We start from the raw sequence: 27,618 nt of genomic DNA, 5'->3' as shown, positions 1-27,618 counted from the left end.
TCCAGTTATAGAGATGATACTTCCATGTTTGCTAAAAATAAAAAATAACCTCAAATTTTAGAACAAGATATTTACTCTTTAAGATGCAGATCCAGAATGAGTGGTAATTTTTCAGACGGGGTCTTCTAATGTCTTAGATGAACAATTTTCTATTTGCCTTATCTCTTCCACAAATTCTGTCTTGACATTTTAAAATGATCTCTTAGCCAAACAGAAAAGTACTTCTGGTAAGTCAGCATATGGTAAAGAATATCCTAGAATTGCTTCACAAATATGCCAAGCTTGTGTTCTGCAACTGTTAGGCAGGTTTTTTCTACTTCTGATTTTTTTTTTTTTTTTTTTTTAAGAAAATCTGCTAATATAGGAAGGTACTAAAAATAAAAAAATAAAAATCCAGTGAATTTAACCAGCTCATGATCTCTTCTTTACCTCAGGGATGTCTGTGTGTGAAATAAAATATTGGTAGTAAAAACATCCAGTATGTTAATTTTAGAATGGAAGAATTTTAGCAGTAGATATTAGCTTTTCATTTCTGTTGCAGTGCAGATTGCAGGTTCTTTCAGAATATCTTTCAGCCTCCAATGGTTGCTTAAAATTTGTTTTCTTATGGTCAGTGGAAAAAAAGTTATGGAGGTTTACTTTCTGAATTGTGTTGTTGTGTGTAAATTAATGAGCTGGTGTTGATTTGTGTTATGTGAATCCTGCTATGGGTTTGGCAGTGATGTGAATGAGTTTGTATTATTCCATGCCATCCCCTAGGACACTCCTAAAAACAATATGATCCTTCTAAGGGATTAAAATGTTAAATATGGTAAATGTATTTGAATTCTTGTAGGAATGAAGGGATCACCTCTCTGATAGCTGGAATATACCAGCCATTTTGAGAGAGAGAACGACACACACACACGGCAGAAGTGGTTCTGTTTTATAAGGATTGCAGTCTCTGTTGTACTGGACATGTGCTCGACACATGAATAGCAATCAGGAGTTCTATGCTAGCCATGGGGCTTATTATTCATTTCTCAATTTAATTAGGATACTATTTGATTTGTAATTATCAACTGTATATGTTAGTCTTCCCAGGTAGTAGTGAGCAGTAGCCATGAACTGTAGGATGTCTTTAAAGAATGAACCAGGTGAGGATGTCTGCCATTCTCTTCTGTGTTTATTTCAGATTTGAGGTCTTGATACTCAGAATTGGCTTAGGGAAACCACCTCATTTTGCATTCCAACAAGATTTGGGCCTTAGTTTAGAATTTTTGAACTGGGGAGAGAGGAGAAGGGGGAAAATACCACAAACATAAGAAGGTGCTCTCTGCATGATTACATTAGTAGAAATTAATTCTTTATTTCAAGATCTGTTTTTAATGACCTCACAGCAGATAGCAATTAAACTCTATATATATACTGAAAAAATATAGGTGAAACGTTGCAAAAATACAGACCCATTCCTTTGCACAAGTGAAGGCAGACTGTGTAAGAAATGGCTGTGCAGTCCTGTAAGGGACTCAGACCTTTCAGAGTTGTCATCTGGTAGATTTCAGGTATTAGAAGAAGAACTCACGTAGTAAGAAGCAAACACTGTTTCATAATAGGCCTTCATTTTTTGTTCATAAAGAGGGCAGAGTGTAGTACAAAAGGCAGGCAGTATTTTAAGTTTTCTGAGAATACAGGAGCAGCATTAAATTAAATTCTCCCAGTTTCTTTCTGGACTCTCATAGAGAAACTCTGTCCACTTTCCTTGCAGGAATAAAAAAGCGTAAAACATTTTTCCAAGAGGGAGTGAATGTGACCAGCAAGACTTGGATTAGAACTGGTCATTCTGACAGGCTTGAAATGGCAGAATAAAATCTGGTGGCTGAAATTGTTCCTACCCTTGGACGCCTGCCCCTCACTGACACATGCTGCCCCTGAGGCAGAGATGGCTGATCCACTTCTGCATTGATTGCAAAACCAATGCAGTTTACAGCCAGCGTATTACGATCAGTTGAAATTAATATCTGGTAACATTAACGGACTGAGTGAAGCATGGTGTAGAGTCAGGAGTACACCCATAAGCAGATCGCTTGTCCCCACCCTCAAAGCGACAATGAGAGAAAGACTGGAGATAAAACTGGGGAAGGTGAGGATATTACAGCTTCAGCTGTTAGATTGCGATCTGCTTTGTCCCCCAGCGCTCCTGTTCTCTAGCCCTTGCCTAAGGTGTGAGACCAGATGAAAGACTGCATTATTAAACTGGTGTTGTGTACAGTGGGGGCAGGCGAGATAGTCATCTGAGAAAAGCCACCCACAATTCCTGGAGTAATTTGTTAAGAAAGTGAAAAATCATTGTGCCTTCTCTTACCAGCTGAGCAGATTTGAGTTGCAACTTGCTGGTGAAAAAGAAGTATTTGTGTGTTTTAAATGAAATAAGTATCTTCAGCAGGAAAGAATCTGGATGGGATAAACAAAAGACAAGCCTGTTTGTTATGAATGCAACCCAAAAAGTGGCTTAAAACCCAGGCTGAGAGAACAAAAGCCAATTAAAGCAATTTTATTTTATTTTTTAACTTGAATTCTTTTCTGCTATTTAAAACAAGTGGAAAAAAAAATTCCACTAATGGAAAGCATCAGTAATGAGAGAAAGCAGTCCTGTTTGCTTCTGTTAGCAGACTTTTACCCTGATTGCAGTAAGGCCAGAATTGTTCTTCAATCAGTCCCTAATGCAGCTTCTGGTTGGAGATGTATTCTTGCTATGTGGGACTGTGCTTCAAGGGGTTTTTTCAACTGTGATAGCTTTGCTTCTAAGGAGTGCCTGCTTCTACTTTGATGAACAATATGCTCACAGTATTTTCGTGCATTGGTAGGTTACTTCTCAGAGACTGTCAGACCTGCATTTTTCTCCTATGTTTATTGTGTTCAGGATCCTGAATTCCTGAAATGATTTTTGGTTTCAGTGAGTGTAGCACTGGGCCCTTCACTGTGTGGATGTAAAGGTGGAAAACAGTAATGTAAATTTCTGTTCACTGCTGTGCAGTTGCAGTGCTCTTTTAAGTGACTGAGGTGCAAGCTTTCTATTCTTTGTGAAATCAAAACAGCTTGTGTGTGCTTTGCTTGCTTACTCATACATTTTTGATGGCTTCATTCACCTAACCATGATCGTGTGAGGAGGGTTTGATTCTGTATTGATTCTAACAGTAATATAGAATGTGAATGTGAGATTTAGGTCTGAACTAACGCAGCTGTGCCTTTAAAAAGAGCAATGTATTGTTCATACCCTCTTTGCTTATTGCTTATCAGGTTTACTAGAAAGCAGTACAAGGCTAAAACCTCATGAAGCTCAAAGCTACAGAAAGAAGGCATTGTGGGTTTCCTGGGTCTCCATTATTGTCACACTGGCTCTTGCAGTGGCTGCTTTCAGTGAGTATTGGGAATATTTTAAATCTTCACACCTCTTTCTTTTTCTTTTCTTCTCTATTTTTTTTTTTTTTTTGCATTTTTTTTCCCTTGTATTCTTTTGGGTTCTCAGAATTTCTCAGAATCTTTATGGAAGCTTTCTCATGTTTCTTTGCGACTGCTGAAAAGATTTCTCTCTGGGCTGCCTGTGTCTGCAGAGTGCTTATGAATTAGTAAAACTGTTGGTTTTTTTCTGCAAACAACAAGGTTGTTGAAGGTCGGAGAAAGAAACAGGAGATGTTGATTCCTGCTAGCATTTATGCATGTGAAATTGTTCATTTTACGGAGTACAGTAAAAAATCATTATGCACTGAATTGCCTTTAACCAAAGAGGTCAAATAAGCCTTAATCCACCTGGGATTCATAGTTGCAACAGTGTAAGAAATATTAATGAATTATAAGGGGAAATATATAGTTTTTTTACTTGGCAGGTACTCAAAGACAGTGTTAACGTGGAGGAACAAAACCAGCCTCTTGTTAAGCTGGTGGTTTTCTATAATTCTCAGGACATATTGTCTATTTTGCCTTTACACAAAGAATTCAGGAAAAAAGAACCCAACACATTGAACCAAAACATCTTTACTTTGAAAAATATATTTCTTGTATTTTAAAACAGGAAAAAACTACTGCATTGTCTAAATAAAGATATATTTTAGTTTAGTGCAAAAATGCACTAAATTGTCATAAAAACAAAAAGAATTGTGGAACCTGGATCAAAATGTTTGCAATGGTACGTTCTCTACTTAAAAGGGGGGGGGAAACACAAAAAACACCATGATTTTTCAGCTTGATAAAGGCAGACTTGCTTTTTTGTTGTGGTTTTTGTTTGTTTTTGAAGCTGAAGCAGCATGTGTTTTATTATCCTAATCTAAAGCCTTCGACCTGCTGCTGGAAGTTGGTGTCAGCTCCCAGGAGGCGTTATTAGAATCTGACCAAATGGTCTCTGAAAACTGGACGTACATTACTTGGAGCAATTTTAATAGAAATTCAGGTACAATAGCCTGATTCAAAAAGCAGAGAAAAGAGCAGGAATGCTTGAGAGCAAAATCTAGCACTGTAAAAAGAATTTGAATATTAACAACAAAGCAGGACAGCTGAATGAAAAGGCTCTAGTCTGTCTTTTGTACTGAGGAAACTATGTTTTGGAACAAAACAATCTTAGGGAATATTGAGAAATGGCTTGATTTTGTCAGAGTTACAAAATATAAGTACAAAATGGGCAATAAAACACTCAATTTCTTTTAAAAAGATATTTTTAAAAAATCTGGCTGCACGGAAGCTTTTTATTTTCTGTTTTACTTATTTGTGGCAATCATAGTGTTGAGAAACTCTACAAAAAGAAACCCAGAAAAACAACCTAGCAATAAAGAAGGTGGTCTCTGCCTGCATGCACTGTTTCTGCGTGTTCAGTTGCAGTGGATGGCACTGAACTGCTGAAGTCAGCTGTTAATAGCAGACTGATTTTTGAATCTTTTCTTGTGATCTGATGGGGCTGAATTTGTGAAGAGCAGAGGGGGAACCAGCTGAAGTATTGTTAGGGCTTCTGCTATTCTTAGCATTAAAACTTTTTAATATTTGAAGAAAATACGGTGGTTCATCGTTTTGCTTCCCCGTGTCATTTTTGCAGTTCTACTCAGTTTATTGTTTTACACTGGCTGAGCTCACTCTTTTTACTGTCCTTTTAGCAGGTTCCTCTAGCCAATCCATGGGTTGGGAGGCATGGCAGCTTACCAGAGTGGTGTCCTGTTTGATATAAATGACGAGTTGTCACTTTGGGGTGTCTGACACTGGCAGTTCTTTGCAAACACCTGCTATTTAAAGCATCCCATTTCCTTTATACCCCTTGTCTGTGGTGGTAAGGTGTTAGCAACGTATCCCTGATGCTGTATTTCAGTGAAAAATGGGGACCTGCTGTGCTAATTGTGTGACTGCACTGTCTGTTCTCTTGCAGCACTGACTGTATTCTCACTACTCTTTATGATTTCCATAAAAAGTCTTTATGTAAATACTTTCATAGGCCTTAAAATACTTTCTTCTAATGTAACTTATGACACTGCATTTGCAGCTGCAGTTGAAGTCATAAAGATACTTGGCTAGGGAACTGAATTACTTGATAAATGCAGATGAGGCAATGGAGGACCTGAAGGGTAGGAAAAATTCTAAGGGGAACAATGCTTGTTGCATGGTCTGTGTGCAGAATGGGGAGGTGGTTCAGAAATCTCCTGGTTCTGTTTTTAACTAGACTTCGTTCTGTTTCTAATGGCCTGCCCCTCTGTATTGGGCTTACTCTTAAAAAGACCTTCTGACCAAAATTTCCACACACATACAGTGCTGTATGGAAGAGCAGGATGGCTGCTGGACAGCAGGTCTCATTTGGGTCTCTGTGTGTCTTTTCATGACATCTTTCTGCTGCTCTTTAGAACCTGTATTCCTGATGGGACATTGCTGGTGGCAACTTTTTGGTAACTGAGGAGGATGGGAAGCATATTATTGAATGTGTTTTATTTTGGGAGTTAAGTGTGTATAAATTAAAATGATGATATTCTTACATATACATATATGTTTTATAATTGCCTCAGGTGATTGGAATTAGTTCTTTCTGATACGGGCTATTTTGTGGGTTTAAGTACTGGAAGGGAGGAGGAGAATTCTTGATGTATGCATCAAAGTTGGGTTTGTTCTCAGCATTGAAGAGGTTGAATTAGTCTAGTTGGGTCTGGAACAAATCGACTGCTTAAGGGAAAATGAAACTGCTATCTTTTGTTCACAAACGTTGAGAAGTAGAACTTCCATAACAGCAAAATCAGGGTTTTCCTTCAACTGAATGAAAAGATCTCTTGCCATCAGGCATTTAATATACTTCATTTTACCACAGAAATGCTGTACTTTTAAAAGACCACTTGGAAGCTTCAGCAGTCTCTAAACACTGCTTTCCCATCTCTAAACACAACACCTGCACTGGATGGTAACTGGGATCCCTTCAGCTCTGGGTGCTGCTGAAGGTATTGCTTGCCAGCACGTAGTTGCACAAGGCTTCTGTGAAGTCCTTAAATACTTCAGTTTGTGAAACTGTTGTTGTCAGCAGAACCTTATGATGTTGTCTACAGTGGCTGTAAGTTAGGCTTGCTTAGGATCAGTTATGCATATTCTGACATTTGTGGGTTTTGTGCAATATGTTTACGTTCAGATACTGAGCAATGCCTGACAGATCAGTCGATTTCACTTTTCATTTCTGTGTTGCCTGAAATATCCATGCTTGTGGAATTATCATCGAGAGTGGATTTTGATCCTTTCAAATATGTAGTCAGAAACAGAGCCTAAGCACAATAAAAGTTACAAAGATGAATGTTGGCTTGTTGCTCAGCGCCCCAAGTAGTAATGGAGTAACCATGTTGATATAATTACATCTCTCTGATATACAGTAACCCAAGAGAAGAATGTTAGCATAATAAAACACTTTTAATGCATATCTGTGTGTACTATAATGGTGCAATCTAAATCATTTTGTAATAACCATAACTTCTTTCTGTAGCTGCAGTTCTGTAAGTTCATAGTGAGCCTTGTTTCAGTGTTACAATAGAGAATGAGGGATTGCTACTGGTGGAATGGAATTTCTGTGTTTTGAAATGTTACTCTTTGTGTCTTGACATTCCTGGTACTAAAGTCTAATTCTGAAAAATACGCAAATATGGCTTTTGCTGTTCTAGTTTAGTTTCTACCCAAAGACCTAATCTCTGATAACACTACAAAAGCAGAAAACATCTCACGTTCTCTCTGGTATTTCTTGTCCAGCTCAGATTTGTGATTCACAGAAAGCATTCTGTTCATTCATCTTCTTGATTTGATTAACTAAAATTGATAAAATTGTTTCCCAATGAATGGAGCAGTCATATCAATATATCACAACAACGTACGGACAAAATTCTGCACTAAAAGCCCTCTTTGTAGTCAGAGGTTGGGTAGATTCATAGTCAGAGCTTGATTTAGAATGTATGCCTGCTTTGTGAAGGGTGGCTGTCAAGAAGGAACTTGCAGACAGCCTATCCCAGTGTGACTGCAGCAGGCCTGAATAGGCTCTGCAAGTGGATGCATCACTGAAAAAGCTGACATTGGGCTATTTGGAAAATGCTGAGGAAAGAGCTGTCAGAAACCAGAAAGTTATTTTATTAAAGCAAACTTCCATGTTGCTGAAATTAGAGAAGCACGTTGCTTGAAACGCGGGGAGAAAGAAGTTTGGGGTTAGAAATTCCTCACAGTTAAGATGGCTCATGCTAGTTCAGATCCTCTACATTCAAATGCCTACAAACATTAGAAAGTCTGGATCCAGGCCCACTTTTTTTCATTCAAATAACTAAACCCAGCCATCAGATCACATTTTGGCTCCCTGTAGGACGTATTTGCTGATTCTTCTCCCCTGTGATGTTATTCTGATGCAGTGAAAATGGAGTTACATGGGAGAAACTGAGCAATGAAGATGTCCTCTGGATGCTCAGATGTGGATGTTGTGGTGTAATGCCTCATTTCTCATCTCAGGCATGCTGCCTGTACAACTGAGTTGGGGGTGGCTATGTTAATTTATTAATGAATGTATCATTTTCCCAGTCACCTATTCCTAATGTTGCTTGAAAAAAGTTAAATATATGAGGACTTTCCTTCATGTTTGCCCAGCAGCACTCTCTGAGACTCTTTATTTTGGATGTCCAATTCAACGTTCTTTAAAGGTCACTGAATTTTGGAAAAATGCTGGGCATTCTGAACTCAGACCTGTGTAACAGTGTGTCAGCTGTGTACCTGAGCAGAATTCTCCAGGCTCCCCAATGGCATGGAAAGTCTTGGTATTTTCTCTTATGGGAACTGTACAGAATTGCATTTCTCACTCCTGAAGGTCTGAGTGCGTTTTCAGAAAGTTACATTTTAGGACAACACCATTCAGAAACTTAAAACCAAATAAAGGGGCAAAATACAGAGTAGAACTATTGTGTGATAGTATGCAAATTCCTCATTTTTCATTTCTCAGGGCAGTTAATTACATCAGCTACAAATAGATAGGTGCTTCAGGACTGTAGACTCCCAGAATTGTTAATGAAATATACAGCTTACGTTCCCAAGGTAAAGTTCTGATAATGGTGACACTTGTGTAGCCCTGTTGACCTCGTAGTTGCATCAATACAGTTGAAAACAGAGCTTGGTCCTGTATTATGTTATATGTAAGATGTAAAGGACAAAACTCAATAACCTGTGCGGCACTGGCAAAAGACAGCCTTTTGTACAGGTCAGACCGCACTTCAGAACAGCAAAATACAGTTTTCATTCACTGAAAATGAAATGAGAAGCAAGTAAAAGGGCCTGTCTTTTTTTAGGCATACAAAACTCCAAGTGACTTTCTTGGTAGGAGAAAATAGCATATGGGTGTCAAGTTCAGGACTGATAACTGTTGAAGTGTAGGTCGAAAATCTGCAGCGCTTCACGCGTCATGACATTTTTTACTGAGCTGACGGGCAAATTGTGACAGAAGCCTGTGAGATTTGGTAGTGTAGATACAGGATGGGATTGTATCTGTATGTTTAAACAGACAAAAATTGAAAAACTGTTGCTGTGCTGGATGTTTATTGGACCAACTGAGTTCATTTTTAAATGCTAACCTCTAAGGTGTAACACCCTGTTCCTTTTTGAAACGTAATAATTCCTTGATCTAAATGGTGACTCCTTCCTGCTCAGAGAAGATGATCTCCAGGAATTAAACTTCAGTGCTGATGCTCAGGGAAAGCTAGAGCTGTAAAATCATTTCATAAAGAATGAGGAACCCTCGAGTGTGCTAAGCTATTTACTGTACAAATCACAATCACAAGGCTGTCCCCTGTCCTCCTGTCTGTCTTCGCTGAGATTTAGAGGATTTTTTTGGTGCAAAGCTGTGCAATAGAGCAGGGCAATATCTAGTCCTAAATAACTGTAACAGTTATTAGCATCTACTGCATTATATAAATCCTACGCCATATTAAAAATTATAAATATATTTTCTGGTTTGTTTTCTTCTGCCAGAAGTTTTCAAATATTAATGTATTCTAACTTAGTAGACATCAAAACGTAAACTTGATCCCTATATCAATTTTTAAATAAATATTCTGCTTTGGTAGGCTCACCTCAGCTCTTACTCACTGTGATTTATCAGTAGCAGTGTTCCTTTTGCTGAAGGTCTGAAGCCGGTTACGTTTTAATAGTTCCTGAACATAGATTTTTATTTCCAACTTGCTGGAGGTGACTCAACTTGTTTCGGTATGTGAGGAGGTTATTCTTTTGCATCATTGTCTCAAAGCTTGCTGAGGACACAGACGAACAAGTCCAAGCAAGTCCTGGTCAACGCTTTGCCTGGAGAACTATAGGAAGAACTTAATAGCAGTGAAATAATCGCAAGGGCAGTGCCTGCTTCCTTACAATGCAGCTATCAAGTATAGCTCCCAGCAGATCTTTGCCACGTTCCACTAGAAATACCACTGGTTGACAAATGTGCTTCTAGTTGCCAACACCAGTGATGCTCTGGTGGTGATGATGGAAATGAGTGCTTCTGAGAGGCTGAGGGTGTGTGTGGAGAAAACTGGGATAACAAAGGGTGGTGTTGCACCAGGTGGCACTGCCTCTTTTAAAGTTGCTCATCCAGAGTTAAGGAAAGGACACTTCTGAAAATCCACCAGCAAGATCACAAAACTTGTCTTGTAGCTCTTGTTTCTTACATGCTATGACAGTTTTTAAGAAGAGGCAAGTTAATACTAATCTTGTGAAAAATGCAGTTTGATAAGTTAATCTAATATTTCATTTGAAAATATTATTTATCACTATAAGTAAATGTAATAGATGCCCATTACCCTCTGTCAAACTGCTCTGCTTTTCCAGTATGGTGGTAGATGCATTTCTGGCACATTGCAAAATAATTTCTGTAGTTTGGTCAGTCCATTATTGTAGCTGATCGAAAATGTTACACAGATTTAAGTCTAAAACAAAAATAGCTAAAAATACTTTTTTTTCTTCTCTTTTTTTTTCCATTGAGACAATGGTACTGAGAGATAAAGGTTTGCAGTTCTGATCTCTGATTTATGTACTTAGATTTTGATATCCTGTCAAGCCACTGTATTGTCAATTGGTACAAATTATTCCAATTGAAAGACAGGGAGACTTTGTTACGTTGTATTAAAAGGGCACTGCAACTGGGTGGAATTAGTTTTGTTCCAATAAGGATTATCATAAATCTTTGGCAAAGATGGAAGCCAAATATCTGGAGACAGAGGAAGGCAAGGTAATTTTAAATAAAACAGTAACTTTCATTTGCAAATCAACCTCCTCAGAAAAAAGAGGTCCTATGTATTTGTGACTTTCCTGTATGATCTGTTACTATCTTGTGCTCTTTGGATGTGCATTAAAAAAAAGAAAGAAAAGAGTTCGAGGAGGCAGATTAGTCAGTGCTTAGTCAAAGAAGTGACCAGAAATAACCAGCTGGTATTTTTTTGCTAGACATAAATTGTAGAGGAAGGGGGATAGTCTGACAAATATCATGAAAGTAGACAAGAGCATTGTGCCTTCCAGGAACTGCTATGTGAAAGTGGCTTTTAATGGTTGTAACTGCAAGCTCTGACTTTCTGGAGAGATCTCTGAGCCATTTCTAAGTTAGGTGCAGTGCTGAGATAATGAGATCTTCTGCAGAACTGGATCTGTAGCTGAATCCCAGATGAAGGTTTTTCATTAGATCTCTGTATCTTCTGCTACTGAAGATTATGCATCAAGGAACTGTTAAGTATAATCCGTCTTCTCTGTATGCCAAGGTGAGGAAAATGTACTTCCAGGCTCTTTGTCCTCAGATCATTTTTTAATGAAACATATAAATGGTGAAAGAATGACTGCATTTCCCTGAGCTCTGAAAAGAAAAACTCTCAAATTTTAGAGGGAAGATTTATTATCATTCAGTGGGAGATTTAATAGAATGCAAATGCAGTCTGCAGTTCAGCTAGGATCTGTAACTGGGAGAAATAAAAGTAGTTTCCTGCAATCTCCTGCTAGGCCTGATAGAGTATCTCAATACTGAAGTCTAAATTAGAAAAAAGTTCCTCAAAAATGATATTTTATGGAAGCTGCCTAACTTATGTGTGGGATCAAAAGAATGATTTGTGATCTTTCCATGATAAGGATGCTCTTTCAGAACTATGAATGGCTTCAGATATTTAATGACAGATTGGTATTTGGTACCATTAAATCCTCATTGAGTACAAATTTAATGAGTCATAGAGAAGTGTTTCTAAATATTCCATGCAAAACAGGACAGAGCTGAGTGACACCATCAGACCTGAGCAGCATTATGGAAGTTGGTAACAAAGCTACTAAAGATTGGAAAGGTGAAAGACTGTTTTCTAACCCTGCAGCTGTTCCTTGAGGCGGTGGAAGATCAATTCCTGCTTGGCAAAGAAGTTAGGAGAAAACTGCCAAGCAGCACAAGCAGTGAGGCAGTCTGTGCTAGCATTGTTCCGAGCTGATCAAGTTGTATGCGCACACTGCTGGGGACATAGAAAGAAGGTGAAAGGCATCGGTCTTTGCCTGTTGTTTTGTGAGAGTGTGAATGAGGGCTGGATGGATCACTGCCTACCTCCCAACTTGTTAGACCTCACTGTTCTCTGCCTTGCTGCTGCTGCTAACGTGTATCAGACCATAATGCCTAACTGTGTGGAACTAATAGTACCCAAAAGGGCCAATTCGTTTGCTCTTCAATGTGGCACATTAGAAACTAATAATAAACTCTGTATCCTTTTCATTTAGCACGACTTGGTATTTCTGTGTGTAATTAACTGCAACAATAAAAGGAGAGGTAATTTAACAGGTCTCTCTCTAGACATGGAAAAATAGGACAGCAAATTAATTTCTACAGACTGTTAGTTAAGGAAGTAAAATTCATTATGTGCTTTTTACCATGTGAATTCTGATTGCGTGAAGACTGTTGCTATTGCTTGTGCATGGGGGTGAAAAAAAATGTGATATTAAGATGTGGACAGCCAAATGATCCAGTTTTGTGATTTTTGAATCCTGGTGAATGCTTGGGAGAAACCCTGCTCCCTGGAAGAGATTCCTGCCATTCTCCCACTAAGAGGTGTTTGTTGGGTTGTCGTGTGTAGTTTCCCTGATGAGAAGCATCTGATGGATGAAAACAAGGCTTGGATTTAAGGAATAATGTGGCAAGTGGTGCCTAATGGCCTATGGAGTTTTTGGGCTAAGGATCTCCTAAATATGCTTATAATTATTTAAAGTGGGGAGATCTTCAGTTGGAGAAAATTTACAAGAAATGTTGGCATTCATGGCTTGATATCAATTTAAAACGGATTTAAGCTTTCACAAGCATTTTGAAAGGCTGAGGAAAATAGGTGAAATAACACTAACCCAATTCACAGTGATCTTGCCAAGAATTTACTTCAGGGACTATTCTAGTCCTGGTTGTAGCCCAAGCTTGCTTTGTAGCTTTGGGAAAACTGTTTGCTTTACTGCTGCAGGCTTGTTCACCATCTGTACACATCAGATTTAGGTGCATGAAAAGGTACATGAATTTTCTGCCAAAAATTGGAGTGTTCTGCTATGTAGTTGATATATTTATGTGCATCATATGTCTATGGAAAAAGTGCTCTGAATTTTGCAGTTTTTATTCTAGGAAGTTCTTGCTTTGTCTCGGTACTACTGATTTGTGAGATAATTTCTGTGGTTTGTTGAGGTTTACCTGGTGAAAGCTACTTCAGCATCACAGGATTTGTTGTGCTGAGGTGGTTGCAACTGAACACATCTAGGAATATTGGACTTACTGCCTGGGCAGTAGTAATTTTACAAAGTGTGCAGTGGAGTGACGTGTTTCGGTTGATGAATTTTGGTTTATATTGCTGTTGTGCTCCAAGGCTGGCTAGCCTGGTAGATTCATCAAGAATATGAGGTAGCGTATGATAGCAAGTTGGATATTAGGAAGAATTAATTTCTTCACTGAAAGAATGGTCAGGTATTGGAACAGGCTGCCCTGGGAGGTGGTGGAGTCACTGTGCCTGGAAGCATTAAAGAAAAGGGTTGATGTGGCTCTGCAGGACATGGTTTATTGGCATGGCAGTGATGGGCTGACAGTTGGACTACGTGATCTCAGAGGTCTTTTCCAAACTTAGTGATTCCATAATAATCCCAGTAGCAAAGTATCTCTTTATGGGCATGGATGTCTTTTCTTTGTCCTCCTCTCGTTTGGTCGACAGTAGAGAAGGGTAAATGTTATTAATGTTGCTTTTTCAGTGCTGAGAGAACTATGCTTCTAGTTTTGCTCTCAGTAACAGTTTTCACTGGCCAAATAGATTTTGGAAAGGATTTCTTATAACTTAAAACTGCTGTCAAATAAATACCATAGAGAAATGCAGTAAGACAGGAGAATTCTGGGAAATACCTGCCTTGAATTTGAAGTGCAGGGAGGTTTTTGATGGCAAAGAAGAGATCCTTATGGAAATTGACTGTTTAAAAAGTTTTTAAGTCTCTTTGAGCAGCTGATAAAAAGCCCTTAGTGTCTGCTGATTGTTGCTATGAACATGTTAGTGAGGCCCTGAATATTTACTTGTAGGAAATAACCCATTTTTTTCCCCTGTTTGACCTGAAGTTTGTAGTAACTTGTCATGTCAGCACAAGTCTGACGTTAATTTTTGCAGGGATGTACTAGGTTTGTTGTACATACAGTACTTTTTTGGGTGAGGAAAACTGAGTAGCTGTTGAAAATGTGGATTGCAATTAGAGAAGCAATACAAAGGAGCTCTTCGAGTTTGAAGGACACATATTAGCACCGAACCTACTTTCTAATGGAAATTAGTAAAATGTATCCAACTATTGTGTGTGCTCAGGTAGGTCTTGAGATGGTGTCAGTGTCACATGTGTAGTGGCTGCCAAGTCTTTGTATCTGTTTACAGAGCTGCCGTCAGCCTCAGCCTTCACTATTCTCATGCTCAGTGTCCCTGGAATGAAAGAAGCCAACGGCTTTCCTGCTTATCTTATGGACAGATGATTTGAGTACTTTCAGAAGAGGAAGATTTTTGCTATTTGCTTTCCTGTAGAATATTTTTATAATCCTGGCTTTGTTGATGTACCATACAGCTGTGAGCACAATCGGCTTTTCCTTTAATGGCAGTCTGAACAATGTGAGTGGTAGGTGGACCTGAAGATTGCCATGGCATTCTCATCATTCAAGAAAGCAGGCATGCTTCCAGTTGAAAAGCAGGACTGGAATCCAGTTGTGTCTATGCTAAACAAAAGTAGAAATCTTCAGTGCACCGTCCTGATAAAGCGTCTCCAAACTTGGCTGTACACCACTGTAGAAACAAGCAAGTGATACAAGGAAGTTTTTTTTTATACTCAGCCATCTTGTTCTACACTGGAGACAGCACCAAGGAAAACAGATTTCACAACTGGGTTGCAAAGCTGCAGGCGTAATAATTTGGTTGAACAATCTAATGTATGTTATAAGGATGCAGGTGCTGTGATTTGGAGCAGTAGTATGTAGTGCATTGCTGAATACTGTGTGGAATAGAATTGCATCATGTGGACGCAGTGTTTCTCAAAATGCATTCTCAATTTCAAATAAAGTTAGCTATCAAGAAAATTGAGACAGCTAGGGGTCAGGGTTATAAAACCATTGATTCACTCACATGCTGGTTGGCAGAATAAGTAAGCTTACTTCTGGCTGCTAGTGAGACAAAACGAATTTAATGAAAAACAAAAGCTTCCCGTGCTGTCTGTTCCTGAAACACATTCAGGAAAAAAAAAAAAGGCACATTTGAAGGTAAATAATTGAATTTGCTGATGTTCATCCTGCTCAGTTATGTCTTTTTTTAGAATTTCTCATGCAAGTATAAATAGGTTATTTATCAGAAGCAGTGGACACATGAGGGCCTGACCTTTACTTGCAATGAATCTTTTTAGCTATCATCCAAGTGATGTATTTAGCAGTCATCTGTAGTTTAAGAAGTGATATTGCTACCTGAGCCTTACAGCCAGTTTCACAGCAGCATTATTTTGTAAAGCAGTTGATTTGATCTTCAGTTTGAACGTGTCCATCTCTGGGGTGCAATTAGGAGTGGATGCGCGTGGTGTCTTTTTCCTGTTGCAGTGGAAAAGGTTTCACATTTGCAATGAGCTAAAAGTGCAAAAGAGTATGTTAGTACATATTGCAAGAACAGCGTTTAGACCTAAACCTTTACAGTGTGTTCCATGTTTTAATGTTTTGAGTGTACGTATAATGATTTCACTGGGAGGTTAGATAAAATGCGTGGAAATTAATAAAATGTATCCAGTTAATGATAATGGATAGCTCTTAGAGTATGCATAAGCCCTGATTTCACTTGCGTGACTTCAATCAGAATTGATTGTGACTTTCACACCCGATGGTGTGAGCCTTGGGATACTGGAACAAAATGGAGATTGGGAAAGTCGCAGCCTTTGTCAGCAGCCTAGTGAAACTAAGAATTAGCCTCCTTCAAAGAAGGACCTTTTTGTTTTGAAGACTCTGCCAGTGAGCATGTGCTCATGCTTTTGAGGTGGATATAATTAGCATTATACGTGTAGTTTCACTGTCACTAAGCTGTCCTCAGATATCTGCCTCTAACTTCATCTATTACCTCGTAAATCCAGTGTAAGGTAGTTGTTTTTGCTTAGGTAAATGACATTCTGCTTTTAGTTCTGCTGTTCTGCTGTTGGTTGGTCGCTGCATTTTTCTGTTATCACGCTGCATTTGGATTTTGAGGGCTTCTGTCGGTTCTGATCACTCTAATTTAAGGTAAAGATTATAAATGAATTAGATATTAGAATTTTAAATGACTGATGCAGTTTTTTGGTTTGTTCTCATGGATATTATTCACATCCTCTTCATGTACCTCCGAAGAAACATGATCTGGAGCTTTGAGTTTTTCTACAGAGGTGTGTATCTAAGTGTTGCTATTATGTACCTTAGAATCTCACGTATTTGCAGTAAAATTGACTGCTAGTATGGCTATAGAAACTACAAAAATAGAGAAGATACCTAGGACTTCGAAGGGGATGCTAATGTGACTGCACATGGTTTTCTTCAATCTCTCTTCTTAGCTCCACCTGTTAAAAAGCAAAAAATAAAAATCATTCTGATTTCTGATGCTGTCTTTTTAAATAATCTTCGGTTCCTCCTGCTGCTGTTGAATGGGATAAGATCACAGTTTCATGTTTCCATGTCAGCTATAGGTACTGAGTTGAGTTTGAGGCGGGGATGAGAGCCCTGCCCTCTGTCACTTTGTATAAACATCTTCCTCTTCCTTCAGTAGTTCAACAGTAGTTCAACAGTAGTACCAACAGTATTAAGACTTCTATGGACTACTTGTCTCTCTCCATTAAAGACATTCCATGTGTCTCATACGGCCTTCCGGGAAAGTTTTCTGCCTTTGGTTTGCTCTGCTGAAATCTGTAACTGGAATGAATTGCTCTGTTAATAAATAATTTGCTGATCTGACTGCATTCAGACTCAGCAGTGGCATTAAACTCTAAGTGCAAGAACAAAACCTAACCCTTCATGTCTTGCAATCATATTTTGTCTCTATCACCTCATCTGTCCCCATGCTTATTTTGGGAGAAATCGAATGGGTTCTTAGAAGAACGCCGTTTTCTTGTTTCTTTCTCTGGAAGGACAAAAGGTGAGAGCAAAGAGGGCTTGTACGTTGGTACAAAAGTAGTTCTGCTGTTACAGCATCTGAAAGCAAGGCCATTGAAAGTTGCAAATATGCACTCCAAAATTCAGGTGAATTCATATGTTTTATAATGGGCTCTGCTTCAGGAAATTTCTGACATTAAATTTTTATTATTTTTTTTCTGCACTAGTGAGAGGATAGTGTGTTGTGGGGCAGTGGGGACTGATGAGAAAATGATGGAAAAAAGCAGCCTTTGATTTTAGTTTCTGTGATTTCTTATTAAATGCAATTTTAAGGTTGTTTTGAAAGGTTTATAATCTTTTATAATGGTGCTCACTGAAACAGAGATGCAGCTGTAACTAGCATTGAGAGTGTGGCTATTTTGTTTTAATGTTCTCGTGTAGAGAATAATAGAAAACAGCCTTTTTTTGTTTGTTTCTGTACAGTAAGACTGACTTTCTTCTAGGAACAAGCATCACGTTTCAGTCCTATGTTACACACTGGCACGCTCTATTTTCTAGGGCAAGTGTTTATGCCCTCTTGTTGCCCTTTTCCCAGTAGTAGATGGAAATAATAACTTTTTATTTCTGTTTCAAAAAGAGTGATTTACAAAGCCCATTAGCACCGCCCAGCAGGAAACGTGCTTCACATCACAGGCTAAGGGAGAAGGCTCCATTGCTGTACAGCTCATTTCATCTTTCCTCCTGCTTCCGTCACTACAGACACACACTCAGGCAAACTGCCATTAAAATAGTGCAGGGTGTTGAGGATCAGTGCGTGGAAATTGTGACTTCAAATATAATGTGAAGGTAATTGCAGTGCTTTGTTTGCAGCATTTACAAGTGTACAGTCTTAGGTACAGCATTTAGGACTATGCTGGACATATCTTTTATGTAAATTAGAACAAGGTTATGTACCCATTTCTGTATACGTGTCTGGAGGTTGACTTACCTCACATGCCCTATTGCTCCCTGCCTCCATCTACACAGGCTGTTTAAAACCTAAGGCTAACATGCTGTGGGAAGCTGCTTTCGGTGGCTCACAGGAAATATAGATGTGTGGCAAGCCTGATTTCCTCCTTCTTTCATACGGAGACAAACTTTACTTGGCAAAAGGAAAGCTAACATATTTTGGTTATTGAAAAGTATTAGTCTTCCTTTTCTGTTCAACTTCTTGTTTGCAATGGCTTCTATGCTCTGGTTTTTCACGTGGGCTATTGCCCTGAGTTATGCAGCTCACAGTGTCTGCCTCTAGTGCCATGCCCCCTTCCACAGTTATTGGTGAAGGATCCAGAACATCGTGTTATTTTTCTGTTTTCTGAAATGATGATTAAATCTGAGCTGGTTTAGAAAATAACATAGTGATTCATAATGCTCTGCAGAGCTCATGTTGAATTTTAAGATTAGTAAAAATAGCAAGGGTGGCTGCTTTGAGCAACTGTCAAGTTTGCGACGCCAAAATTAATTGACAGTTTTCTTTCTCCTCTTGTTTGCTTGGATTATAGAAAGGCAGAATTTAGTTTTATGGGATGGTGTGAAAGTAACAGAACCTCGCCTTTAGCTGGAGCTGGGTCAGTGCTGTTAGTCGTGGACTTCAAAGCCATTGTCATTGTTCAAATGGTTTTCAGCCCCAACAACTGAGTAGCTGATAATCCTAAAAATAAAATTTGGTTTTCCTGAGGTACTTGAGAAGTCAGTGATTTTATACTTGAAGTTTAAAATTGAAAAAGGTTGGAGAAGGAGAAGCAATCTCATTCTGGAAAAGAAGGTTAACCTCATGGTGTTTGCTGAGTGAGAGGCTGACTGTGTCCTAAGGCAGACTGGAGCTGTGTTTGTGTGCACTGCAGCCCCTGGGGGACTAAAGGAGATGAGTGCTCCTCTGTGCATAGTGCCTCCTGACAGAGGAGAATGAGAAAACAGATGCAGTCCAAATACCAATTTTCTGTTGTTGTTCTACTTCCTCTTAAAAGAAGAGGGATATAAATTCAGTGTCAGGTCTGGTGGGCATGGTGGGTTGTTGGAATACAGTGGATAATTTATCCCCTCTGATCATTATTTATTTATTTATTTATTTATGTATTTATTTTTTGCTGTGGGCATAAATCTTTCGAAAAAACAGGGGAAAATTTTTCTTTTGTGAAGAAATAGCATTTAGGATAAAAATTCCATTAGAATCAGATTACATGTTCAGTAATTTAAGGTGCTGTTTTAGAAGTTACAAAACTCAAAGGAGCTGCATGTTGCCTTTTTCTGTTTCTCCCCACCTTCTTTTTCTTCCCCCTGTCCCGTCATCCCCACCCCAAAAATGCCCATTTGTTTTGGACCTGAACCTGCTTTCTTTGAGTGCTTACATAGCACGTCTAAAGCTACTCTGATTACTGAACACTGTATTTATTAGACTTCTATTTTAGGTGAAATTCTGATCTCTAGGTCAGCTCAGAGAGTAGGGCTGGGATTTCCTCCCTACCCATAAATCTGTAATGTAGTATCTTCATCATTAATGTTACTTTGTAATGCAGTAGCTTCAGGTCCCATATTCTCCAGACTGCCACTTTGAGATTAGAGGAATGTAAGGGCATCCATCCTCCTCACCATAAAGAGCTACAGTTTGATGGGAGCTGCTAAACTGATGTCTGCTGATATGGTGTTTGTTGGGTAGTGCTTTGCTGTGAGGTAGCAGGTAAGGCAGAAAGGGGAAAAGTATTTGTGCACAGGTGCTAACTTTTGCCATTGGTAAAACAGAATCACAGAATGGCCTGGGTTGGAAGGGACCTGAAGGACCATGAATCCCCAGCCCCCCTACCATAGGCAGGCACAAGATAATTCCACATTTGTTTCCTTCTCTCCCATAATGCAATTCCTTTGCGTTTTGCCAGTTTACATTTATCCACTGCCACACAGATGGTCCTGAAATTATGGTCCCAGTTCCCTCACGCTGTTTACCAGGGCACCCACGCACCCAATAGCACCTGTGACTGCTGGGGCACTCTAAGGCAGCGATGGAGCTGACATCCCCCCAAAAAGCTGCATTTCAATACCTCTCATTACTGCTACCCTGTCCTGATTGGTTCATCTAAATTAACTTGTGAGCCATCCCCATCTGCTGCACTAAACCTTCTTCCGTTGTACACCAATTTCTGAGGGACAACCCTCATTTTGCAGATTCTGCATATGCTATGAGAACAGCTGTAGATAACCGTTAATAGCATGGGGGCAATACCATCCTTCCCATCAGGATCTCTGATATTTTGTAGCTGAGCATTGATATTTTGTAGCTGAGCATTAACCTGTTGTATTTGGCCACTGGCTATAGGACTTAATAGGTTTTTTTCACCCATTAATAAGTATGCAGACTGCAGCACCACTGTCCCAAGCTTGCAAAATCCATGCCAGTATTCCTTTCCCACTCTTTTGCCCATAGATCTCTAGAAATTCCCTTGACTCTTCTGTAGTATAAGTGTCAATGATCTCAACCTTTCCATCTGCCCTCTCCTGTTGCCCCCTTGGTATGAGGGGTTGTACTCTTGCTGCCTCCCCATCTGAATCCAACTCAAATTCAACCTCAGAGTCCAAGAATTCACTTCTAATATTTCCATCTCATTCCTTGGGATCTCACGAAGGTTTTGTGGTAAAACTATGAACTTAGGGAAATGAAAAGCTCACGTTTTCCAGAGATCTGCACCTTTGTGGCACTGCCAGCTGTTCTACAGTGCCAAGCAGTCTGTGGCATTGCTTTGCTTGAGTAGTAATTTTTGCATGATTGCCTTTACATCTCATATAGTCCTGACCTCCTTTTCCAGCTCCCTCGTTTTACTCTGTAATGCTACAGCTTTGTGCTCCAGAGCTAATAGCCATTCAGTCTCTCCGCTAACTTGGGAGAAGACTTTGATGCTACTTTCCGTAACAATTCATGCACAGACATCTCAATTACCTGGGGGATACCCACCACCCAGTCACTGAGTTCAGGCCACACTTCTGGCAGGGCCATTGTAGCTAGGAAAGCAGCCAGGGAAATCCAGCGCTTGTGCCCTCCCCAGTCTGTGACTATTTGCTGGCCATGGCATGACTGCTCCCATGTCCTGCACCGAATGTGTGAGTCAGCACAGGCAGGCAACAGGAGCAACCCTGGACTCACAGCTGAAGTGCCAAGAGAAATATAGCCTTCACCTTACCAAGCAGGGGATTACTGAAGCAGCGAGCAGAGAGAAGCACACAAGCGGGGAAGCAGGCACCACTGAGTTCCACACTAGAGGATCCCTGACCTGATGCTGTGAGGGGTTTTGAAAGGTTCATGCAATTGCAGTTTACTACCATGCTGTGTCTTCACTGGGTTTGATCTCCATACCAAGGCAGGTAGCTCTAGCATGTCCAATACCAAACACCTAAGTTATCTAGCACAGATGTCTTACTTCTCAAGCACACGGCAGATAAACAGCAATCAATAGGGTGTACGGAAAGCAGAGGATGGCAATAGTGCTCATGGGTACTTCCAATAGTAAGCATAATGTGGCTCACCAAAAAAGTAGTCCTAAATGTGCATTGATTTTTGTAAGGAGGAAGCAAAATGACTTCCAACGCAATGTTTATTTTATTAGTGCAAGAGTTCAGAAGGTATCTTATAAATTTATAGCTCTGCTTTGAAGCAACCTAGTGGAGAGAAAATGTAATTTTAAAATTATACCAGGAATTAAATTGGTACAAGCTCAGAACACCAAGCTATGTTAACAAGTGGGGTACTGTATAAATGAATAGATTAAAGCTGTGTTTGTGTCAAACCTGAAGGTGCTACCACTGTGGAATTCTACACCATCAGCTTTCACACATCACGTGTCAGCTGTGTAGGATGCATTGCTGTTAAAACAGTAAGAATATCAAAGGAAGTGCTTGTGAGATATCTGATGTATTTTGTCTGATAATTAATGTTAATTATGCGACAGATCATTCATATGAAAATGTTTGGTTAAGGCAGTTTTGGAAATGGTGAGCTTGAGTTGAAATAGGGACTTCTTTGGAAGTACTGTTTTTTTCATCATTCCTTAAAGTGATAATGCATGGATGTAGAATAAAGAATAAAGATATCATGTTTTGGTTCCTTAATACTGACATTTGATCTTCATATATGTATAATTTCAGGAATCTTGTATAAAGATAAGATTTGGTTCAGAGATGAAGATTTGTATTAAAGACTCAGAAAGGACTGATTAGACTACGTGTTTTGCTGTACTGCTGACATCACAGCATGAGCTTTTCTGGTTTGAACTTTTGCTGAAAGCATTTAGAGGAACTGGAGAATCTCACATTTTTGGTAGCTAATATTTTGCCTAAGGGGAACAGTTCCTTCTTACGCAGTTCTTATTTCGTATCCTGGAATAGTGCCTTCTGATGTCTTAGCATTTGGAAGCACAAGTGCTACGTGGTATGAATTATTCAGTGTTCTTGAAATACCATTTATAGCATAATACAGTATAGTCTTCCTGGTGGTTTCAAAGCATACTTAGTCTGTGGGCTAACTTTATATGGGCCTTGGCCTAAGGGAAGCTACTGCTGCTGTTCAGTTCCTCAGCTCCAGCAGTTCCTGATCACGCTACTTGAGAAGGAGGAAATTGGAAGCTACACTGGAAACTTCCTCTCATTGCATCTAATCAATTAATCATGTTTTATTAGGTTTATGAGCAAGTGTGTTTCAAGACTTTGACAAATGTGTGGTTCTTCCTGTACGTGCACAGAAAGAGGTGTTGGATTCCTTTTTGTGTCTTTACTGCTGTTCTAATATCAAGGGTCAACTAGGGCAATGGTAGTTCTCCAGGCACATCTTCAGCAAAAACCTGAAATTAGTAACTAGCAGTATCTCAAGATGTTCTCTGAATCATGTTCTGCTGTGGACAAAGATGTGTAATTGTTGATCAGTGCGTGCTTCAGTTCTGAAGTAGCTATGAATTCAAGTTCAGGCTAAGGATTTAAATGTCTCCTATCAATCAATCTGGCATGAGTAACCTCTGTACTTTTCAGTATGTGCTCTTCTAATGCATTTATATCCTGAGAAATAAGATGGAATTCTATAGGCCCTTGGTCGCTGGTGTGCAATTTAAGGATAGCAACCATTGGTTGTTTTTAAGTATCTGAGCTTTATATTTTTGCTAATGGAATAATACCTTGTAATGCATGTATATTGAATTGCCTTATTATCAGTTAGCTGTGCAGACAAACACAAAAGCCACAAATACAATAGAATCATTCAGTGAAGCTCATTTAACCTTATTTAATATGAGGGATCACTTATGAAAAGTTATGGGATATTTCATTTATAGGTTGGTGCTTTGATTTTTTCTTCTTAGAAGAAGCTGGTATTTGTAGAATCATTTGAATTGGAAGCAAAAGCACATTTTCTGCTAAAAAACAGCCGAAAGCAAAGCAATGATTGGACACCCTGTTCTAATAATAAACTGAAAATATGTTTTGTAGGAACCATGCTGTGGTATATACCTCGTTTGCTCAGGCTCATCAGTGATGCAGCACAAAATGGCATGTCATTGCCTGGTTGACAGACTTTGTGCTGTTGTTTAACTAGAAGCTCCCTTCTACCATTTCAGTTTGCTGTTTCCCCTAAGAGTATTTTAAATGGTGCATTTTTAATGTGACACACCTCAGAGATCAATATCATGAAAATGCATTTTAAGGAAAAGCTATTCAATGATTTATCCAGGAAATGCATAGCATGGGCAGATCCTTGTCCCTTGCCTGTATGAAGCTCACAATCAAAGCATTAAATCTAATGACGATAAGAAATCCCAGAATTTACAGTTGTTGCTATTAAGAAAGATGAATGTAAGGACTTTTAGACCTTAGTTATGCAAAAACCATTTTCAGATAGGAAGATTCTGAATTATTCATCTTGCAGTCATGCATCAACACATATATGGGTCCCTTGAGAAACCAATGCTGCGTGTTCTGTTTGTTATTTTTGGTTTTGTTTTGTCAGTGTTTTGCAGGGAGACTGGCAATTACTAAACCAGTATAACTGAAAACCACTCTTGTAATGGTAGACCTAAGTAATTTGACCAACTGGCAGGGATTACATCTAAAATTTATTTGGATTTTATTGTTTTCTACTTTACGTGTATATAAACCTCAGCTAATTTCATTATGCTTTCCTTTTGAATAAAATCAGCTGTAATAGGCTTACAGATCCATTTAAATACATTTCTGCAGACTCTACACATAATGGCTGTTATATAAAGTGCTATTGTCTCAGACTGGATATCCCACAAATCCTTGATATTGCATTGTTTTTAAAATTAACACTTTCCTAAAGATGACCATAATAAAGCTTAATTTTCACTTATTGCAGTATGGCCCCTTTCCCAACCACTGCAGTGTAGTCTGTGAACAGAGCACAGAAATACAAAAGCCTTAATTAGTTTGTATGATGACATATGGCAGCACAGGGATAGCCTGGATTTACATGCATAGGCTGTAGTGTATCTGGGGAGCTCTGATCTGTCAGGAGACACTGTGTGCTCTGGAGCTCCCAGTAGCTGTTGCAGCCTACAAAGAGACTTTTTAGCTGTGGGCATCCAGGTAGTGATTTAGGCATCAGTAACTTTTGGGCTTCTTGCAGTAGTCCTGGATTTAGATGCTTGTTGTAGGAAAACCTTCCCAGTTAACATAGATTAAATCAGCAAGGATCAAAGTGGTTTGTTGATTTACTAATGACATGTAATTAACTGGCAATTAGTAAATTGTACATTAAGATTCAGTATCAGTAGTACAATAGATAACCACAAGATTAGACACATACAAAATATTTCCGCACAACTTTGAGTTTCTAAATACTCTTTTAAAACTGAATCTAAGGCAGTATGCATGCCCCTTCCTCCTAACTGATAGGCAGTATTGGGAACACGTCTTCTCCGGTGATGTGCTGTGCTGTCACATACCTCTCCAACTGGGGATGGGGCTGTTCTTGCCTGCAGATGTTAACCAAATCAAGTTTTGGCTACTGCTGTTTCCACCATTCTTTCCCTCAACACTTTGTTTATTCTACGTAGCCCAAGAAATTGTTGCAGTGTTGAAAAATGCTGTATCACGAGAAATGAAATAGGAGGGCTTAGGTGTAGTAATGAGTTCCTTCATGTCTTTATGTTCCCACTTACTGAAATACTTTCACTGAACAAGTTTGTATTCCTGTGCACCTATTCCCCCTACCCTCACCTAACAACTTCAAGCCCTTTGCTTCCATTTACCATCTGCCCATTAGGCTGATCTTTGACTGGTTAATTGAATAAAATATTTTGTTCTCTCAGACAAGGAATTCTGAAGTTTTGTCACCTTTTACATAAACATTTCAAAGGCAGATTGGTGTTTCTTGTTCTGTCTGTATTGAATTCCTAAAAGAAGGCCAAAATTTGGCTGGTTGGCTGGGCCCTGCAGGGATCTTTAAATCATACATTTAGTATCTTACCCTTTGAAGGCACAGAACTGGTAAGTAAGCAGAGATGGAAATAGGATGTCAGAGATCAGTGTGCTAGCTCCTGGCCTAAGGAGCTCCTGGCCTAAGCAATCATCGGAGGCAACTTTGCCAACAGCTCTTAGTGAATTACTAATAGGTTTCATATAGGTAGCTGTGTGATAAGGACCTGCAAAAATGTGGCAATGGAAAGGGGTTTGTTCCAGGGCTTTTGGTCTTTGAGTTGAAGAATAAGAACTGCAGCCTTCAGCATTTCTGGAAACCCTGGGAGGTGTAAACGTTGGCTTAGCTTAAAAGCTGAGTAATTCACTCAGAAAGCAGTGAACAGTCTGCAGTGTGCTTTTTTTTCCTCTGAGCTCTGCCAATGTATATTATGGAGAAATGGCTAAATGAGGAAATGCATGAAAACATTTCCTCAATTCACACCTCCCACTCCAGTGACAGTTCAAAAACTGAGTCAGAAAGGCTAAGAATCGCTTACAAGTAGTGCTGGAATTTGGCACTGGCTTTGGATCCAGGATTTCATCTTCATTTTGTAGTATACTACCTGCTGCTGTCATCAACTGCCTTAAGTCTTAGCCAGTGAAAGTCCTTCATTGAAGACTGATAGTTCCAAATCAGTTATTTTTTCTCACTTATTCAGATTTCTGGTTTTGGAAATCCTTTGAGTTTCTTTGGCAACAAATAGCAAACTGCTGTTGTTTTAACTTTGATTTTTCTAGACTTGTTCCATATTTGAGTACACAAAATTTAACTGTATTGTCCATGGCTATAGCTATCCAAAGAAGTAAAATACTGATGGATTGCCCATGTGAAGGTAAAAACTCAGTATGTGTTAGTGTTGTAAACATTGTAGAAAGTTTTATTCCTAGATTTGGGGGTTTACTGGCTAATGTCTGTAACAACTGCTTCTATATAATAAGATGCAACAGCTAATGCTCATCATTCCAGGAGCTGAATATCAGATATATAGGAGATGCTGAAGCTGAACTACCTAAGAGAGCTGGACTTGCTGCAAAACTGTCTCACAAACACATAGGGCTTTCCTTTTGAGAATTGTCTGTCCTGTTCTTCGTTACCTTATTATATTATGAACCATCCTTCTGGCTGCTGGATGGTGGCTGAGGTGTTGTTTTGCTTATCTTAATTGTACTCCATCAAACAACAGCACAGCGCTGCTCAGATTTTGGATGTGAAAGATCCTGGAACAAACCCGGCATTGCTACAGCTTGGAAATAATGGAGGAGGATATGGCAGTAAGTCAGTCAAGAGCTGCAGCCAAAACTGTGCGCCGTATTTTGGTTAGCAGGGAGTCAGTGAAAGAATAATGCTCTGCTGCTGCTACGATGAGTCTGGCAGTTCTCTCTTCCTGTCTCATCCATTCTGGTTACAGATGTCTCATTCATCAGTGGAGTACCAGTTTGGGAGGGACTTGCTGGATATAGATACAATCTCTGCTGTATGTGGTGGGCATGCAGTAATTCAAAACCCAGAAGGAGCTGGTTTTGTTTCAGGTAGTCATGTGAGCATCCGGAAATAAAAGTGTGGCTTAAATTTTGTGAAGGCAGTAAAGGAGTGTGAAAGGAGGCTCACAGAGCAGTGATAGCTGTAATTGCAAGGCTGAGAAAAGGCAGATTTGTTTTGAGCACATTCTGTCTGAGTGGCTGTTTATTTACTTGTTCAGCTTTCACGGAAGCAGCAATATTTTTGTAAAGCCCCTTTGAGCACTACATTAAGTCATCTTAATACATTTATTTCTGTGGTAGTAAAAAGCATATAGATAGCAAGGGTTAACAAGAACTCATGCTACCTGCTGTCCTTCAAATCCTGAAAATGGTGGTGAGTGAATAACCTTGCCCACATGCATCAAAATCCTCAAATTAGAATTCATCTGTCAATCCTTTCATGAGCAAATAGTAAGGTGCACTTGTTAGTGCTGCTAACATCCCTGTGTGAGATGTGACTCACATAATGCATGTTATGTACCTGGGTTTAAGCTGGCCTGGCAGGGTGAATATGTTTGCTTAGT

The 27,618-nt window shown here is 39.3% G+C and overlaps 1 protein-coding gene across 11 annotated transcripts in view; it reads left to right on the top strand.

The window, feature by feature from the left end:
* Positions 1-27,618, top strand: part of TMEM163 (transmembrane protein 163) — a 106,700-nt gene that overhangs the window by 21,613 nt on the left and 57,469 nt on the right. For 10 of the 11 annotated variants that reach the window (XM_042827112.1, XM_042827110.1, XM_042827117.1 and 7 more), the window contains one exon: positions 3,280-3,399. The exons of the other annotated variant lie outside the window; for it this stretch is intronic. In XM_042827112.1, coding sequence (XP_042683046.1) covers positions 3,280-3,399 — 120 coding nt within the window. The remainder of the gene's footprint in view (positions 1-3,279; positions 3,400-27,618) is intronic. 11 annotated transcript variants of the gene reach the window in all.

This window comes from Centrocercus urophasianus, unplaced genomic scaffold (genome assembly GCF_019232065.1).
Source record: "Centrocercus urophasianus isolate 14NV4802_14NV808 unplaced genomic scaffold, USGS_Curo_1.0 seq_28, whole genome shotgun sequence".
NCBI lineage: Eukaryota > Metazoa > Chordata > Aves > Galliformes > Phasianidae > Centrocercus > Centrocercus urophasianus.
This window is presented reverse-complemented; position numbering and strand designations above follow the sequence as displayed.